The 18242-nt window shown below is 43.6% G+C and overlaps 1 protein-coding gene across 9 annotated transcripts in view; it reads right to left on the reverse strand.

Moving 5' to 3' along the window:
- The window catches only part of SLC6A9 (solute carrier family 6 member 9), a 443088-nt gene that overhangs the window by 25431 nt on the left and 399415 nt on the right, over positions 1–18242 (reverse strand). For all 9 annotated transcript variants that reach the window (XM_069232784.1, XM_069232783.1, XM_069232788.1 and 6 more), the window contains 4 exons: positions 13308–13545; positions 10713–10847; positions 10172–10271; positions 314–414 (listed from right to left, as the gene is read on the reverse strand). In XM_069232784.1, coding sequence (XP_069088885.1) covers positions 314–414; positions 10172–10271; positions 10713–10847; positions 13308–13545 — 574 coding nt within the window. The remainder of the gene's footprint in view (positions 1–313; positions 415–10171; positions 10272–10712; positions 10848–13307; positions 13546–18242) is intronic.

An 18242-nucleotide genomic window follows, 5' to 3' on the forward strand; every position in this document is an offset into this window, starting at 1 on the left:
AGTAAGTAGCTATTTTTAGTAGAATACTAGATGTTACAATTGCATTTCTTAGTTCATACTTATTACCTTTTCTTAGAGGGAAACATCACTTGACATGTATGCCAACCCACTTCCTTCCTTTCACCAGTCTATCTTTAGACCTGCTTGATCCCTTGTCCCCGCTCCATCAACTCCCCTTACAACGTCCCTCACCCCAGGATGACCACTGTAGTTCTACAACTCGTGGTATAACAGCGTCCAACACTGGCACTCATTTGTTCTAAATGGGAATGCATACTTAACGTATCCAGCTTAGTGCAGCCAACCAACTTACAAAAATGATGGCAGGAGAGAAAAACCGCCAGCAGATCCTGAAGAAAATGGGAGGTGGGAAGCCCAGCATCATCTCAATGTCCCGGAAGTAGTTTTTGTGTCCTAACGAAGGGAAATACAGGATTAAACCACCTTATCAAACTTAATATGAAGGTAGGAGTGATGTGAAACAATATTGTCCTTATAAAGTAGAATAAATAAATTCAACAGTGCTTCAGAAGGGCTTAATAGACATTTTCAGGATAACCTCCAATTACATAAATGATTCTTATTTTCATCAATCAGTTGTATGTAAACTGATTTCATGTGCACAGCCAGAAGGTTCAACATGGATCCAGCTCTCGTGAACCAACATTGGGCCCCCTTGGTGAAGACCATTATTACTCAACCTTGGAAATCAGATGCTTGTACACTATCAAAATGCTGCATTTAGATGGACTCTTAGCCATTTGATATTGACCCAGGATATTCATAGCTAGTTTTGAGACAAATCCAATTACACCAGCAACCCACATATCACTGCACCTTCTTCCTCTAACACATGCACGTGAAGATCACAGAATACTAATAGAGAACTAGAATATGCACACAGATAACAGAATGTGCCTTCACAGAAGGACATGCTACTAGAGAACACTGCTTTAGAATAATTTACTTTCCTAAACAGAAAACTGTATATGTACATGAAAATAGTTTTTATTCCCAGCTAGTACAAGTTCCTGAAATAAATGAGCCCCAAGAACATTTTTCATTTTTTTCTTTTGCATATTCAAGGGGTTCCAAGTCTTGTGTAGCCCATTACAGATTAGGGTAAAATAGTAGCCTCGCCGTTCTCTCCGATTTACACACACACACACACTGCTTATTTTAATAATGTTTTGATGTAGTCATATGGATGCAGCACAAATGAACACACGTATATTTTTTATGTGTTTTTTCATTTCCTTAAATTTCACTCACAAAGTTATTTTGAAAACAGTGCATTTTTAGTCATGCAGCTACAACCAGCGTCAAAAGGAATTATGGAGAAGTAAAAACATAAATGTCCAAACAACAGCTTATTTGCAGGATCTTTCTACACAGAGGATCACAAATCTATTCCTTTTAAATAAGAAATCGGTCTGCAATTTGCTTCCTGTACCGCTAAAACATCTACTGCCATGCATTTAAGTGGAAGCTTAAAAATCATTTTATGTCTTCCTAAATGTAACTATTTTAAAATTAAGAATGTATGAAACGACGGAGAAGATGAATAGCATGAGGACACTTATATAAAAAGGGAAAGCTCAATATGGAAGAAATCTCCTCAATAACTATTTTGCCCAATAAAAATGTATAGTGCATAAATTGAAAATGTCACTTACCCAGTGTACATCTGTTCGTGGCATCAGTCGCAGTAGATTCGCATGTTCTGCAATAGCTCGCCATCTGGTGTTGGGCCGGAGTGTTACAAGTTGTTTTTCTTCGAAGAAGTCTTTCGAGTCACGGGACCGAGTGACTCCTCCTTTTGTCTCCATTGCGCATGGGCGTCGACTCCATCTTCGATTGTTTTTCCCCGCAGAGGTTGAGGTAGGAGTTGAATTGTAGTAATAGTGCCCATGCAATGGAGTGACTAAGTATGCACCTATTTAAGGTTGAGATGATACATATATAAATAATTGAAGGTAACTTCCAAACTGCTACAGGCTCCCGGGGAGGCGGGTGGGCACATGCGAATCTACTGCGACTGATGCCACGAACAGATGTACACTGGGTAAGTGACATTTTCAGTTCGATGGCATCTGTCGCTGTAGATACGCATGTTCTGCATAGACTAGTAAGCAGTTATTTCCCCAAAAGCGGTGGATCAGCCTGAAGGAGTGGAAGTAGTCTGAAATAATGTCCTTAATACGGCTTGACCTACTGTGGCTTGTTGTGCGGATAACACGTCTACACAGTAGTGCTTGGTGAATGTGTGAGGCGTAGACCATGTGGCTGCCTTACATATTTCTTGCATTGGGATGTTTCCTAGAAAGGCCATGGTAGCACCTTTCTTTCTGGTTGAGTGTGCCCTTGGTGTAATGGGCAGCTGTCGTTTAGCTTTAAGGTAGCAGATTTGGATGCATTTAACTATCCATCTGGCTATACCTTGTTTTGAAATTGGGTTTCCTGCATGAGGTTTTTGAAATGCAATAAAGAGTTGTTTAGTCTTTCTGATGTTTTTTGTTCTGTCAATGTAATACATCAATGCTCTTTTGACATCTAATGTATGTAGTGCCCTTTCAGCTACGGTATCTGGCTGTGGAAAGAACACTGGAAGTTCCACTGTTTGATTTAGATGGAACGGTGAAATAACCTTTGGCAAAAATTTAGGATTGGTCCTTAGGACGACTTTATTTTTGTGTAGTTGTATAAAAGGTTCCTGTATTGTAAACGCCTGAATCTCGCTTACTCTTCTTAGGGAAGTAATGGCGATGAGAAATGCCACCTTCCAGGTTAGGAACTGTATGTCGCAGGAGTGCATGGGTTGAAAAGGTGGACCCATAAGTCTAGTTAGGACAACATTTAGGTTCCATGAAGGAACAGGTAGTGTTCTTGGTGGTATAATTCTCCTAAGGCCCTCCATGAATGCTTTAATGACTGGTATCTTATATAGGGAAGTTGAATAGGTAGTCTGCAGGTATGCAGATATTGCTGCAAGGTGAATTTTAATGGAAGAGAAAGCTAGGTTAGATTTTTGTAAGTAAAGCAAGTAACCCACTACATGTTCTGGAGTTGTGTGTAATGGTTGTATTTGATTAATATGGCAGTAGCAAACAAACCTCTTCCATTTACTTGCATAGCAGTGCCTGGTGGATGGCCTTCTGGCTTGTTTTATGACTTCCATACATTCTTGGGTAAGTTGTAAGTGCCCGAATTCTAGGATTTCAGGAGCCAGATTGCTAGATTCAGCGATGCTGGATCTGGGTGTCTGATCTTTTGGTTGTGCTGTGTCAACAGATCTGGCCTGTTGGGCAATTTGATGCAGGGTACCACTGATAGGTCTAGCAGCGTTGTGTACCAGGGTTGCCTTGCCCAAGTTGGTGCTATCAATATGAGTTTGAGTTTGCTTTGACTGAGTTTGTTTACCAGGTAAGGAAGGAGAGGGAGAGGAGGAAAAGCGTAAGCAAATATCCCTGACCAGTTCATCCATAGGGCATTGCCTTGGGATTGTTTGTGTGGGTATCTGGATGCGACGTTTTGGCATTTTGCGTTCTCCCTTGTCGCAAACAAGTCTATCTGAGGTGTTCCCCAGAGTTTGAAATAAGTGTTCAGAATTTGGGTGTGAATTTCCCATTCGTGGACCTGTTGGTGATCTCGAGAGAGATTGTCTGCGAGTTGATTTTGGATCCCTGGTATAAACTGTGCAATTAGGCGAATTTGGTTGTGAATTGCCCAATGCCAAATTTTTTGTGCTAGCAGGCTTAACTGCGTGGAGTGCGTCCCCCCCTGCTTGTTTAGATAATACATTGTTGTCATGTTGTCTGTTTTGACGAGAATGTATTTGTGAACTATTATTGGTTGGAAAGCTTTTAGTGCTTGAAAAACTGCTAGAAGTTCTAGGTGATTGATATGCAGTTTTGTTTGATGTACGTTCCATTGTCCTTGTATGCTGTGTTGATCGAGGTGTGCTCCCCACCCTGTCATGGAAGCATCTGTTGTTATTACGTATTGTGGCACTGGGTCTTGGAAAGGCCGCCCCTTGTTTAAATTTATGTTGTTCCACCACAGAAGCGAGAGGTAAGTTTGGCGGTCTATTAACACCAGATCTAGAAGGTGACCCTGTGCTTGAGACCACTGTGATGCTAGGCATTGTTGTAAGGGCCTCATGTGCAGTCTTGCGTTTGGGACAATGGCTATGCATGATGACATCATGCCTAGGAGTTGTAATACCATCTTTGCCTGTATCTTTTGTGTTGGATACATGCGTTGTATGATGGTGTTGAAATTTAGAATTCTTTGTGGACTTGGTGTGGCTACTCCCTTTGATGTGTCTATTATGGCTCCTAGGTATTGTTGTTCCTTGCGCGGCAGAATGTTGGATTTTGTAAAGTTGACGGTGAACCCGAGTTTGAAGAGGGTGTGTATGATCTGATTTGTGTGATTTGAGCACTGTATGAACGAATGGGCCTTGATTAGCCAGTCGTCCAAATATGGGAACACATGTATTTGCTGCCTTCTTATGTGTGCAGCGACTACCGCTAGACATTTGGTAAAGACTCTTGGTGCGGTTGTTAATCCGAAAGGCAGTACCTTGAATTGGTAATGTATTCCTTTGAATACAAACCTTAGGTATTTCCTGTGCGATGGGTGTATTGGTATATGGAAATAAGCATCCTTGAGGTCTAAAGTTGCCATGTAGTCGTGTAGTTTTAGCAATGGCAATACTTCTTGTAGTGTGACCATGTGGAAGTGGTCTGATTTGATGAAAGTGTTCACTACTCTGAGGTCTAGGATTGGTCTCAGTGTTTTGTCCTTCTTTGGTATCAGAAAGTACAGTGAGTAAACTCCTGTGTTTATTTGTGTGTTTGGCACTAATTCGATTGCATTATTTTGCAATAGTGCCTGCACTTCTATCTCCAGGAGATTGGAATGGTGTGTTGTTAAATCTTGTGCTTTTGGTGGTATGTTTGGAGGGAATTGTAGAAATTCTATGCAATAACCATGTTGGATAATTGCTAGAACCCAAGTGTCTGTAGTGATTTCCTCCCATGCTTTGTAATAATGACCTATTCTTCCCCCCACTGGTGTTGTGTGGAGGGGGTGAGTGACCTGTGAGTCACTGTTTAGTAGTAGGGGCTTTGGGGCTTTGAAATCTTCCTCTATTTCTAGGGAATTGCCCTCCTCTATATTGTCCCCGAAAACCTCCTCTATACTGTCCCTGGTAACTGGACGGTGTGGCTTGTGAGGTGCTGGCTTGTGTGCTTTGACCCCGAAACCCCCCTCGAAAGGGCGTTTTACGGAATGTGCTGTAATTCCCTCTGCTCTGCGGGGAGTAGAGTGCGCCCATGGCTTTGGCAGTGTCCGTATCTTTTTTGAGTTTCTCAATCGCTGTGTCCACTTCTGGACCGAACAGTTCTTTTTCGTTAAAAGGCATATTGAGAACTGCTTGTTGAATCTCTGGTTTAAATCCAGACGTTCGGAGCCATGCATGCATTCTGATAGTTACAGATGTATTAATTGTCCGTGCAGCTGTATCTGCAGCGTCCATGGAGGAGCGGATCTGGTTGTTGGAAATGGCCTGTCCCTCCTCAACCACTTGATTTGCCCTATTTTGTAAGTCCTTGGGCAGATGTTCAATGAGATGTTGCATCTCGTCCCAGTGGGCTCTGTCATAGCGCGCAAGTAGTGCCTGGGAGTTCGCGATGCGCCACTGGTTTGCAGCTTGTGCTGCGACTCTTTTACCAGCTGCATCGAACTTGCGGCTTTCTTTATCTGGGGGTGGTGCATCTCCAGATGTGTGAGAGTTGGCCCTTTTCCTAGCTGCTCCTACAACGACAGAGTCTGGTGGCAGCTGTGTAGTGATGAAAGCCGGGTCTGTAGGAGGCGCCTTATACTTTTTTTCCACCCTTGGTGTGATTGCCCTACTTTTGACCGGCTCCTTAAAGATGTCTTTTGCGTGCCGGAGCATACCAGGGAGCATAGGCAGGCTTTGGTATGAGCTGTGGGTGGAGGAGAGTGTGTTGAATAAGAAATCATCCTCGACCTGTTCTGAGTGGAGGCTTACGTTGTGAAATTGTGCTGCTCTAGCCACCACTTGAGAATACGCGGTGCTGTCTTCTGGTGGAGATGGCTTTGTAGGGTATGCCTCCGGACTGTTATCTGACACTGGGGCGTCGTATAGGTCCCATGCGTCCTGATCTTGGTCACCCTGGCTCATGGTGGTGTGAGCTGGGGAGTGTGATGGAGTTTGTGCTGGTGAGACGTTAATCACGGGCGGAGGAGAGGGTGGTGGGGTAACTCTTTTCACCACTTTTGGTTGCGGTGTCTGTTCCGTCTGGAACTCCAACCTTCTCTTTCTCCTAATGGGGGGAAGGGTGCTTATTTTTCCTGTCCCTTGCTGTATGAAGATACGCTTTTGCGTATGGTCCACATCAGTTGCTTGTAGCTCTTCCTCAAACCTATGCTTCTGCATTTGGGAGGTTAGCGAGTGCTCTTCTGTATAAGAGCCTGAAGCTGGGTCGCTTGCAGTTTGTTTCGGCATCGAACCCCTGTCTGCGTGTTTTTTCGGCTCCGAGGTGACTTTTTTCTTTTTCGGGGCCGAAACCTCTCGGCGTCGATCTGTTTCGGTGCCGCTGTCTCGGCGTCGAGCCGTGTCCACACCGGCATCTCGGTGTCGAGGCTTGTCTCCAGCACTTTCTCGGTCCCGAGAAGGCTGCGTGCCGGTGTCTCGACCGGAGTCGGACGATCTCGGCACTGTTTGGGCCTTTTTCGGTGCCGACGGTCGGTCACCGAATTTATGGGTCGAGCCATGGCCTGGTGGCAGTGGCGTCCCCTGGGCCTTGTAAATGTTCTTCTGAGTGGATTTCGACGTCTTACTCACGGTTTGTGTATCGTCGAATCCTTCGGAGTCTGAGTCTTGGATCGAGAAGGTACCTTCCTCTTCCTGTTCCTCGAACTCCCGTTGGGCTGTCGGTGCGGACGCCATCTGAAGTCTTCTGGCTCGACGGTCTCGGAGTGTTTTTCGGGACCGGAACGCACGACAGGCCTCGCAGGTGTCTTCGCTGTGCTCAGGTGACAGGCACAGGTTGCAGACCAAGTGTTGGTCTGTGTAGGGGTATTTATTGTGGCATTTGGGGCAGAAACGGAACGGGGTCCGTTCCATCAGCGTTCTTCAGCACGCGGTCGGGCCGACCAGGCCCCGACGGAGGATCGAAAAACTACTCCGAAGGGCACCGGAGCTCTTCGATCTTCGATGCGGTGTGGAATCTAAGTACGACGATCCCGAACGCAACAATACCGACGAAAATCTTCCGAAATTAGCTAATTTTCCGTTCCGAAACTCAGAGCGACAGGAACACGTCCGAACCCGATGGCGGAAAAAAAACAATCGAAGATGGAGTCGACGCCCATGCGCAATGGAGACAAAAGGAGGAGTCACTCGGTCCCGTGACTCGAAAGACTTCTTCGAAGAAAAACAACTTGTAACACTCCGGCCCAACACCAGATGGCGAGCTATTGCAGAACATGCGTATCTACAGCGACAGATGCCATCGAACTATTGAATACCTATATATCCTATATCCTCTCACAACCAACTGGTAAAATATCTGCACTAACAACTCAGGGCTCATTCACTTCAGCCTACTTGACAGAAAATACTTTAAAATCAACAGCTCCTATTCATCAACACGGTGCCAGTTTGTCATAAATATATATTGTTGGCAGTCTAGTTGTTCATTAGCTTGATGAAGCTTCAGTACAACACTGGGAAAACAACCAAAACACTGCTGCTGCTGTTGAAGGTGTGTTTGACTGAGCATGCCCGACTTTTTCTGACAAGGATGAGGAAGGCATTTAAGATGTTAAAGAAAACGTGTCATTTTAGCGTTTTGAAGCACTAATCATAATTTCTATGACAAAATGAAATCCCTCATTTGTTAGTTTACTGCAGTGTCCTCGATAGCAGATGTATTAAATTGTCTAACTCCCATTCCAGCAACATGGAGTCCCTCAATTTTCTCATTAATATGGAATATTAGCGCTCTAGATGTTCATTAGAACTCTGGAGGGAAGCTGCAATAGAACACAGAGGATTCAGCTAAGGGACTGCTACAGCTGTTGGAAGTACACAATTTACTCAACAAATCTTTGTTTTCTAACATGGCTGTGGAATATATTTGTGAATTAAAAGATGTGTCCCCATTTTAGCTTCTGGAGCATTTACCATAATTTACATGAGAAGATCATGACAGAAAACCTCTTTCTATTAAGCTTGTTTCAACAAATCCAAGCAGAGGGTCAGCATTTTTCACATGGCGAAATTACGTTAGAAGGCACCCACTTACAAAAATGAGTATGGCACTGACAACAAATTATTTATATTGTGACATAAATGGTCACCCTTTCTATGCATAGCTTTTTATGACCCTCAAAATCAGACTTTCACTAAAGTAAACTGTAATGGGACAAAAGTGTTTTTGCCTTGTCACCAAATAGAATCCAACAGCTGTACTTAATATAACCATTCACTTAAATAGTTCCAGAAAAAACACATCACCTAACAATTTTGTGAATTTCACCCTACATTCAAGGATATAAATTACAACTGCAATATAATTCAAATCGGAGGGTACTCCAATGTAGTTACTAAATGGGCTAGAGTAGGGACTCCACTGAGAGTTCCCTGGCCCCTTGACAATACTGCTTATGCCAGCGGTGATCAACAGTTGTTGTACACTGTACTAACTACAATACATAACCACATTGTGGCAGATGATAAGGACTAAATATTCACTTACAATGGCTTTGAATGCAAAATTCAATATTTCTGGTGGTGGATATCAGTAGGATGCTGTAGTGAGGTCAGTCAAATTCTGCAGCTACAAACCCTGACTTATGAACGCTTGTCTCACTACTTTCAGAGTACATCACTATTTCTGGCCACAGGTTCCACCTAACTTTAATGCAGATGCATGGACCAGATAGAACTAAGAGATTAATCACAGAACAAATTTATTGAATTTGTCTGTTTCTTTTTTTTTTAATTTAAAAAGTCATAAAGCTATTACAACTGGACATTTGTATTTTAGAATTAAAGAGGCATTTTGTTGGTATAGTGACATAAAAGCGGTCCTTTTCGCTCACCTCTTTGGACCGTAAGTCAGCCACTGCAATCAACAAGGCGATCACAAGTCAGATAGGAAGTAATGCCTTGTTAGAGCGATGCCTCTGAGAGGCAGGTAGAGCACGGAAGACTCATTTACATGAACGCTCATCTAGGAAGGGATATAGGTCAGTAGCGCAGTCTGGCCTTCGGACAGCAATGCATGACATAGCCTGGTGAATGAAGTAGGTAGGATGGCAGGGGAGTGATGGAGACACATTCTGAGGCCCTGCAATACTCCTTCCAAAAAGACATTGAGGCTGGGGTAGAATAAATTACATGTCAGATCAATATCACTGGAAGGCTGTTAGGTCTGGGACAATTATATGTTCGGTTATCTTCAGATTGATTCATCCTCTGAATAAATCCATATGGTGAATTGCCATTGAGCAACCCCATTATCACACATATAGGAAGCCGAATACTAAGGGCTCTATTTAGAGTTTGACGGACGAGTTACTCCGTCACAAACGTGACGGACATCCCATCTGCTGTATTACAATTTCCATAAGATATAATGTAATCGTAAGACGGCGGATGGGATAGCCGTCATGTTTGTAACAGAGTAACCCCCTATGCCAAACTCAAAATCAGGCCCTTAGTTCCATAACTCAAAGGTGAACTGTAACAGCCTACTGGATTATGCAACATTATTCTTCACACATACATAACAAAAAAAAACTATGAGCATCCCATGTGGGCTCTGACCCTGACCTTCTTCTGTCTATGATAACTCTGGATAATAGCACATCAGTGATGTCTCCAGTCAATTGTTTGACAACCATCTAGTCCAAAATGACTTGTACATCATTTCCCTGCAACTAGTAAGATTACAGACAATACATCGGTGCCTTGCTATGAGCAACAATTTAGAGTCACTCCACCGTTTGGATGACATGAACTGTCAATCTAGTGACAGGTATCTCCCTAGCCTGCATTAGTGCCAAACCAAGAGGCCTTCAATGCCTGCAGGCCTGAATCTCCCACAGGAGCAGCGCTCTCTTTGCTACTTACCGTAGACATACATGATGGACACGCACATAATGCATGAGATGATGACGAGGGAGAAACTTGCAGCATAGTTATCCATCAGAAGCAGCCAATAGATGCCAGCCTTTTGAGACAGAAGGAGAAAGATGGAAGAAAACGTAATCAATGGCAAAATGACCAGACAAGTTCATTTGAGTAAAGTACTTAAAAGCATTACTAAAACAGAGAACACTTTAAAGATTCTGCTGTAATTTTTAACCAACTGGTGAAAGAGCTGATCTCTTTCAGTGCTGTTTTCTAGACAGCAAATGTGAAAAACGTCTTTACAATAGGGTGGTTCTTGTTAGTCCTCTTTGTTTCTGTCCTGGCTACCATAGAGCATGCCCACCAGCGCGGAAGTACAGTGACAAAAAATGGTCAGAAGAGTCAATCAGCCCCAGCAGAGCAGACTATGATTTTAAAGGCTCTGCATCCTTCTGGTAGCATGCTTAGAAGAGTGTGAGATATTAAGTAGCCAGCTGAGAGAAGAAGCAGGGCGATCAGATTCTTTCAAACCACTATTTACCTGTGTGGTAAGAGGGATGCCCAACAGGAAGCCCACCACAGCCACACCCAGGGTCACAACAGTCTTCCACCTGATGATCCAGTCATTACCAATCTCGTCCACGATGGCCGTCACCAGCGTCTCAAGCAGACAAAACTGTAGACAGAAAGAAAAGTCAACCACAGACACTAAGCATTTACCCTCACATTTCAATGAGCTTAGTGCTAAATGGATATCCACCCCACGTTCTACTAGAATCCCAAAGAAATCTTGAGTAAACACCTGAAATCAGGTATGGGATATCAGTGTTTCTTTTACATCTTTGGGGCCGATGCTAAATCAAACCTCAGATCTTCATTTAAAGCCTCCGAGCTCTATCCCACTCTAGAAGAGTGGGATCGCTTTAACATCAAAATGGAGGTAGGAGGATGCCAAGGATTGCGAGCCTTGAAGTCTGTGTTTTCGTTTAATGGTTGTCCTAGATGGGTGGGTTTTTTAGAACTTGGTATAAAACGCATTCAACCCATACATTTTGCGTTTACCCCTAAAAGACTGATAGTATGTTAAACAGATTTTCCTTCTGATATTGGGGATGAACAGCAATGCAGTGCGACAAATGGAATCTTGATTGTCATTCACATCCTACTCAGGATTCTTTTAGAGATAGGAAGATGGAGAGGCAACAGCTACTGCTGTTCACCTGGCTATCCCCCTCCATGATTCCATAAGCCTCTCTGACCAGACCACCATCAGAAAATTAAAGGTGAATTCAAGGGCATTATTTGAACATTTCTATCACCCAAAAAAGAAAGACAGTCTCAAAAAATTACCAAGAAACCCATACCCACAATATATTTTTTTGATGGGGATGCGGGGTATACCAGATGTCACCTACATAGGGTTAATTAAGATGGGATTGTGGGCAGTTTCCCCAAAAATAAAAGGAGCAATGGTGACACACAAACTGTGGCAAACCAATATGTTCTGCCTTGCATTTTAGTCAAAAGGCAGACCGGTTTTTATTTGTCTGGCTAAGTTAATTTACACAAGCAATAGGCAGCAGGAGAGTTACTGGGCACAATAGGGAGATGAGTTGCAAGGAGCTCTGATTTTACATGGGCACTCAATGGGAGCAGCTGCAACAGTATCAAAGCAGCTGCTAGGCGAGCTCAATTTGTGAGCAAAAGTCCGGTAGCAGCAGCCTGGGAGCTGCCGGCTGCGCTCAGCGTGTGAGCAGCGGCCCAGCTGCAGTAGTAGAAAAGTCACCAGGTGCACTGAGTATGTGAGCAGTGGCATGGCAGCAAGAAGGGAAGAGCAGCTCTGTGGTCTGAATGTCTGAGCAATAGCTGTTGTGCCACGGCGACAACATAGCGGCCATCTTACAAAATGATCCAATGCCTCTAAGGGACACCTTTCGTACCTAGTAACTAAATGCGAAACCTATAGCAAAAAATGTGAATATCCACACAATGCCATGTTGTTTTTATTTTGGAATGTTGATGGCAGGAGGTTTTTAAGTAGCTAATGGTATTTATATCCAGGGCAAAAAAACTATACTCTACTTTCATTCGAATAGAGCCTTATACCCCTGAAGAGTCCCCGAAGCGTATAATGGATTTATAATTTTCACACATATCTAAATTCATAGATGCCATCAATCTTAAATCACCTTTGTGAAAGCTAAAACTGGATACTGAGTTGACAAGACAAGCACTATGCAAGTGAATAACAGCTGAAGGAAGTCCATAGAAGGCACCCTCAGTTGAAGAATTTGTTGGAAACCACACAGACTCAAGGACTGGGGCAGACCTACTCAAAGAGATTTCACAGAAAGAAATGGAGAGGGAAATATTAAACGCCAGATACCACATCTTTAAGAGGTATAACGGGGATAGGGAGTTATAGTGGGCTGGAGCAAGGTTATGACAGGTGGGGTGTTGTTCAGCATGAGCCCACATTTATTTACAAACAGTGAATGCCATGAATTGATGAAACTGCTCACAACATGGTTACATGCAGTGATTCTTTTGGGACTGTACACTGTGTGATGGAAATACTTTAGCCAGAAAATACAATACCAGACATATTATCAACACAGAGAGAGAGGGCATCCACAATCAACCACAGAAAAAACCTAGCCACCATTAATACAGGCCTAGTGAGCAAATCAGTGGCAAAGGCTTGAGATGATAGTCACAGGAGAATCATGCCTCTCGCAAAACCATCAAACACAGATGGTGGCCAACGTATTCACCTGCACCCTTACTCCGCTATGGGTGGGTGAGGTAGACTGGCCCTCGTTCTAATCTTAGACCATCCCACAACCTTCATTGAAGCCTTCACTTGGGATATGAATGAATTGTAGATATTCAACATCTTTTAACTCTACAGCTCTCTGAGTTCCTTGACCAACTTCAGGTTCGTATGATATCTCAATATTTTTAGATAACTCTGGTTTGTGCTTGCCAAACAAATTGCAGGTTTGGTTGAAAATAGTTTCTAAACACTGTATACAATAAAAGTAGAATACAATCAAAAGAATCAAGAGTGTCTCTTTTATTATCTCTTGCAACCCTACAAGTGTGCATGATATTCAGCACATAATGGGTGCCATACCTGAGTTCCAAGGCCCAGCAGGATGAGCATGAAGAAGAAAAGCACAGACCACAGAGGTGAAATAGGTAGAAGTGTTAGTGCTTCGGGGTAGGCCACGAAAGCCAGTCCAGGACCATGATCAGCCACCTGGGACACATCAACTCCCAGATGGTTGGCCATGAAGCCCAAGATGGAGAAGATGACGAAGCCGGCATAGACACTTGTGGCGCAGTTGGTGATACTGATGATGATGCTGTCCCTGGAAAGATTGAAAAAGGTAAAAAGTATGAAAAGCAGAGCAAAGGCATCTTCCCAGTTCAAAACAGAAGACAAACATGGTTAACACTCTCAACATTGAGATATGATAGGTTTTTACAAGACTAGCAAGGTCAAAATGAATTAGAGAAATGGGGTAATATCCTACAGTTTGTTAAGGCTCTTCAACCTCAAATCATAATTGGTGGAGGTTGTGTGTTGCCTCTATAAAGTTTGCCAGTTGGATACATTTACCCATGCAAGGGTAAAACACCAAATCATATTTCAGTACACTGCAACAGCTGGGGCAATTCAGGCAATAAATACAAACATCTCTGTGCAGAAGTGATACTATTTGAATCATCAGAAGAAATAAGCAATTTTTAATTATCCAATCTTCTTTATGTAAAAACGCTTGTTAATGAAAAGATATTCCATGGGCTTAGGGTCACTGTCTTGCTTTGCTTCCGTTCAATTCTAACACATTTTTTGCTTAACGAGTAACACACAGTTATGTTTGAATTTCATTGCAAATCTCAAATAGGGTAGAAACATCAACATTATAAGTCAGATATAGCACCCCCTGCTGTACATAAGGATATTGCAAGTCACAGAGTAGTTCCATGCTCATATAGAGAATCGAGGCCAAAATTAATATCCTTATGTACGTCAGGGGGTATTTTATTAGATATAGTACATAGGCACACAATCACCTTTCTCATAAACCACTTAAATCTTTCGTGCACAGCTCTTTCATATGGAAGAGAGAGGATGTTTGCAAATATGAAGAATAAAAATAGAATCTCTAGTGAAAAATTATATACATCAAAAAAGCTATTTGTTGTAAAAAGATATTAGAATTAGTGTAATACAAGTCAGTTTTCTTTTTTGGAAAAATAAATTTGCAGTAGCTCGGAATGCTTAGAAACATGCAGAAAGATTCAAACTTTTCTATAATTATCTAAGGAGTGCAAAAAATAAGCATGCTGCCATAAATAGTTCTTTTATGCTTGTTCCTGTAAGCTAGAAAAACAGCAGAAGAAAGAAAAGCAATATTTAGTTTTTCTTTAAACATCTGCTTTTATTGTGCTCCGTGACCTGGCCTGCCATTCTCCTTGCCTGGGTGCGGCGTTGATGTCAGAACTCGACTATAATAAGTTATTATAGTTGAGTTCTAATGTTATTTCTTTAAAATCAGTGATTAGGTGTGTCACAAATTGCTGATTGTAAAGAAATTGGAGACCTGTTTTTATAAAGGGATTGTAGAATCCCATGCATTATAGATAGCCTTCTCAATGAGGACCGTGGTAAAAATGTGCAATGATAGTACTGATATTCCGCAACAGCAGCAATACTTGGAATGACTCCCGGCGGTCATCAGACCTAGGACCCGCACACACTCCCTCCAACCACGCCAGAATTCTCAGACTCATTGTTGACAATAAGCTCACCATGAAATCATAGATCAACGCCGTCTCCTCCGCCAGCTTCCGCACCCAGCCTATGCTATGTAACATCTTCAAGTGGCTACCTTGGTCCACAAGATGTACCGTGACAGGCCCTCATCACCAGGTGGCTGGACGACAGCAATGCTCTCTACATGGGAATCGCTGCACACCTCCTACAGAGACTTCAGACCATACAGAACGCCGCAGCCAGACTTATCCTCGACCTTCCCTGATGAACCCACATCACAACCCACCTCAGGAACCTAAGCTCCCTGTACATGAGATGCCAAGTCAAGCTGCTAACCAACGCACACAAGGTTCTGCACAACCGAAGACCCAACTACATTAACCACTGCTTGAACTTTCACCGTCAAGGACACCGCTCCGCCTCCCTTTCTCTTGCCTATACTCTCTGCATCTACTGAAGCAAAGGTGAAGGATGCTCCTTCTCACACATCACAGCAAAAGCCTGGAACAGCCTCTCTACGTAGCTCCGGACTATCACCACACTGCCAGAATTCTGAAGGGCCCTCAAAACCTGGCTGTTCGAATAAGCATCAAGGGCCTGCAAATGCCTGGATAACATATCACATAACTAGCTGTGGTTTATAAATCCTGATTGATTTGATTGATTTGAACATCCTACAAGTTACATGAACACCATTGCCTTAGCTGCAAAAATACATCAGAGCGACAGCCACTGTCTTTTATACAATCTGCACACAGTGGTCACAAGGAACAAGAAGTGTCAAAAGTGGCATTATGTACCACGACTGGCACTTTCATGGGCACCGGAATCAAGCCTCCTCAATAAGGAGACTGCTGACGTGCCCATAACATAGGTGGTGCCACATAGCATCTTTTCTCTTTCTTAACACTTGGACCCAGGTACCTATGGCACATGACAAAAATGAAAGAAACAGGCAGAGGATTCCACAGTGTTTTGGCCCCGGGACTCTCAATAACTTTTGACAGGCCTGAATCTGCATAAACAGCCAGCCCCAAGTCTTGAGCTTCATGGAGGGTTAGTTGGACCAACTCATCAATAGCAGGAGGATTTCTCTTGTAGTTACTAGTATATTTGCAGACAGTAGTGTTGTACCCAGACAGACATGATAAAAACACACATTCTACAATGTATCATTGTTCTTATTCTAACTGCATGAGTGTGCAGTTCACCACTGCTTAATCTTTCTCCCACATGGGACATCACTGCTGTCTCCTCTCAACCTCACTTGTGACATCTGTGCTTTCTCATCTCAACTTCTTGGGGCATCTATGCTCTCATCACATCTCTTCGACTCCAATGCCCTCTCATCACACTTTTATTTATTGTTTTCTATAGCATAATCCAGGCTGGAAGGGCGTCAGATCGCTTTACATGAGTAAATTCAATAATCAATCATTGTATATGCAACAAGATTCAAGTACATTCTAAATGGAGTACTCAATAGTACAAAAACAGAGTATGAAACACCAGAAGAAAAACAGAGAATATACAAAACCATTAAAATTAAACTGAAGGGCATGTGAATGGGAAAATAATGAACAAATGACTGGAAGTCACTGAGACCAGCTCAAAGTCATGTTGAACATCTAAAACAGAGAAGCATGGACCGGTAGGGGTTTACAACCAAATCTCACTGACAAAGTGAAGAAAGAAAAGTAAAGCGAGGATAGAAGCACACAATCTCTACTGAGATTTGACTGGAAGTCAAGGCTGAAAATGGCTTGAATTAGACCCCTGAAATTTCAAAAAAGGAGGCAAAGAACTGAAAATGTATTGTGACACTACTTGAAATCTGATAAAGATTGAGTTAAAGCGGACTTTTGTTCTGAAGGTGGGAGGTTATGTAAGAAATTCAGAACGTCAAGTAAACATATGTAATGTAACAAAAGTGGATTGCCACCTCACTTAGTTAAACTTAGTACCTCTCCGCCCCACTTCTATCAGTCCTCTCTTACCCCATTAAAAAAAAATTGCCTTCTCTTGTGTCATAAGTACTCCCTCCTTCCTACTTCTCTTGTCAAATCAATGTAACAGTCCCAATTAGTGTCCACTCACACACTTATCATGCACCAGTGGCACTCACTCTGCCTCTCAGCACCCCCTGCAACCAACCTCCCCTGCGATATCTGTGATCACAACTTCTGGTGTGATAAAGAGCCCTCAAATACCTGCTTTTCTTTTGATATCAGTGCTGAATACTCACCGGTTCTCTGGTGCCTACTAACTCCCACTTCTCTTGTGGCATCACTGCCTTTTCAAACTGACATCTCTTAAGCTACAGTGCTCACTATTGACCACTTCTCCTGTGACACTGGTGCTCCCTACAGCCCACTTGTCATTAAATGAATGAGTCCACTAATGACACAATTAGGACGACCATCTCATTACAGACATAGAGGGTCATTATGACTTCAGCGGACGGAAAAGCCCGTCTGCCGAAGTCCCGACGGGGAGGTTGCCACCAGTGTGGCTGCCTCCCCGCAGGCCCCATTACGAGTTTCCCGCTGGATCAGGCGGATGGAAACAGAGTTTCCGCCTGCTGGCCCAGCGGGAAACGCCCTACAGCAGTGTCTCTGGCTCATAATAGTGTTGCCGCACTGCGTAGGGTGCATCAGCACCCATCGTGATGTTCGCTGTCTGCAAAGCATGGCGACAGGGCTGGCCAGGGGAGGTCCCAGCACTGTCCATGCCAAGTGTATGAGCAGTGCATGGGCCCCCCGGGGTCCCCAGCACCCCGTCTCCACCAGCCGTTTCATGGCAGTGCTACCACCATAAAACCGCTGGCAGAGAAGGGAGTCGTAATCCCCAGGGCAGCGCTGCAAGCAGCGCTGCCCTGGTGGAATAGGACCGCCAGCACGCCACACCGCCCTGTGGCGGTAGAGTGGCAGTGCTGGCGGTCCGACCTTGGCACTACCGCTGCGGTCGTAATGTGACAGTTGGACTGCCACATTGGCGGTGGTCCGACCGTCACCGCGAATCTGGCAGTCTTAAGACCGCCCGGGTCATAATGAGGGCCATAGTCTCCAGTCCTGAACTTTTCACTTGCAAATCATTATTTTCAGGTGTTGGTTTAAATCAATGGATGCAAAGCAATACTACAACTACCAGAATGCATTACAGGATGATAAGAAAAGTCAGGGGCTGGAAACATTGCTCGTATGTCAATCGTGTGCACTAATCCATGCTGCCTCTGTGACATCAGCCCCCTTTCCAACCTAAGTCTCTGTAGACATCATGGCTCAT

This window comes from Pleurodeles waltl, chromosome 4_2, assembly GCF_031143425.1.
Source record: "Pleurodeles waltl isolate 20211129_DDA chromosome 4_2, aPleWal1.hap1.20221129, whole genome shotgun sequence".
Lineage (NCBI taxonomy): Eukaryota > Metazoa > Chordata > Amphibia > Caudata > Salamandridae > Pleurodeles > Pleurodeles waltl.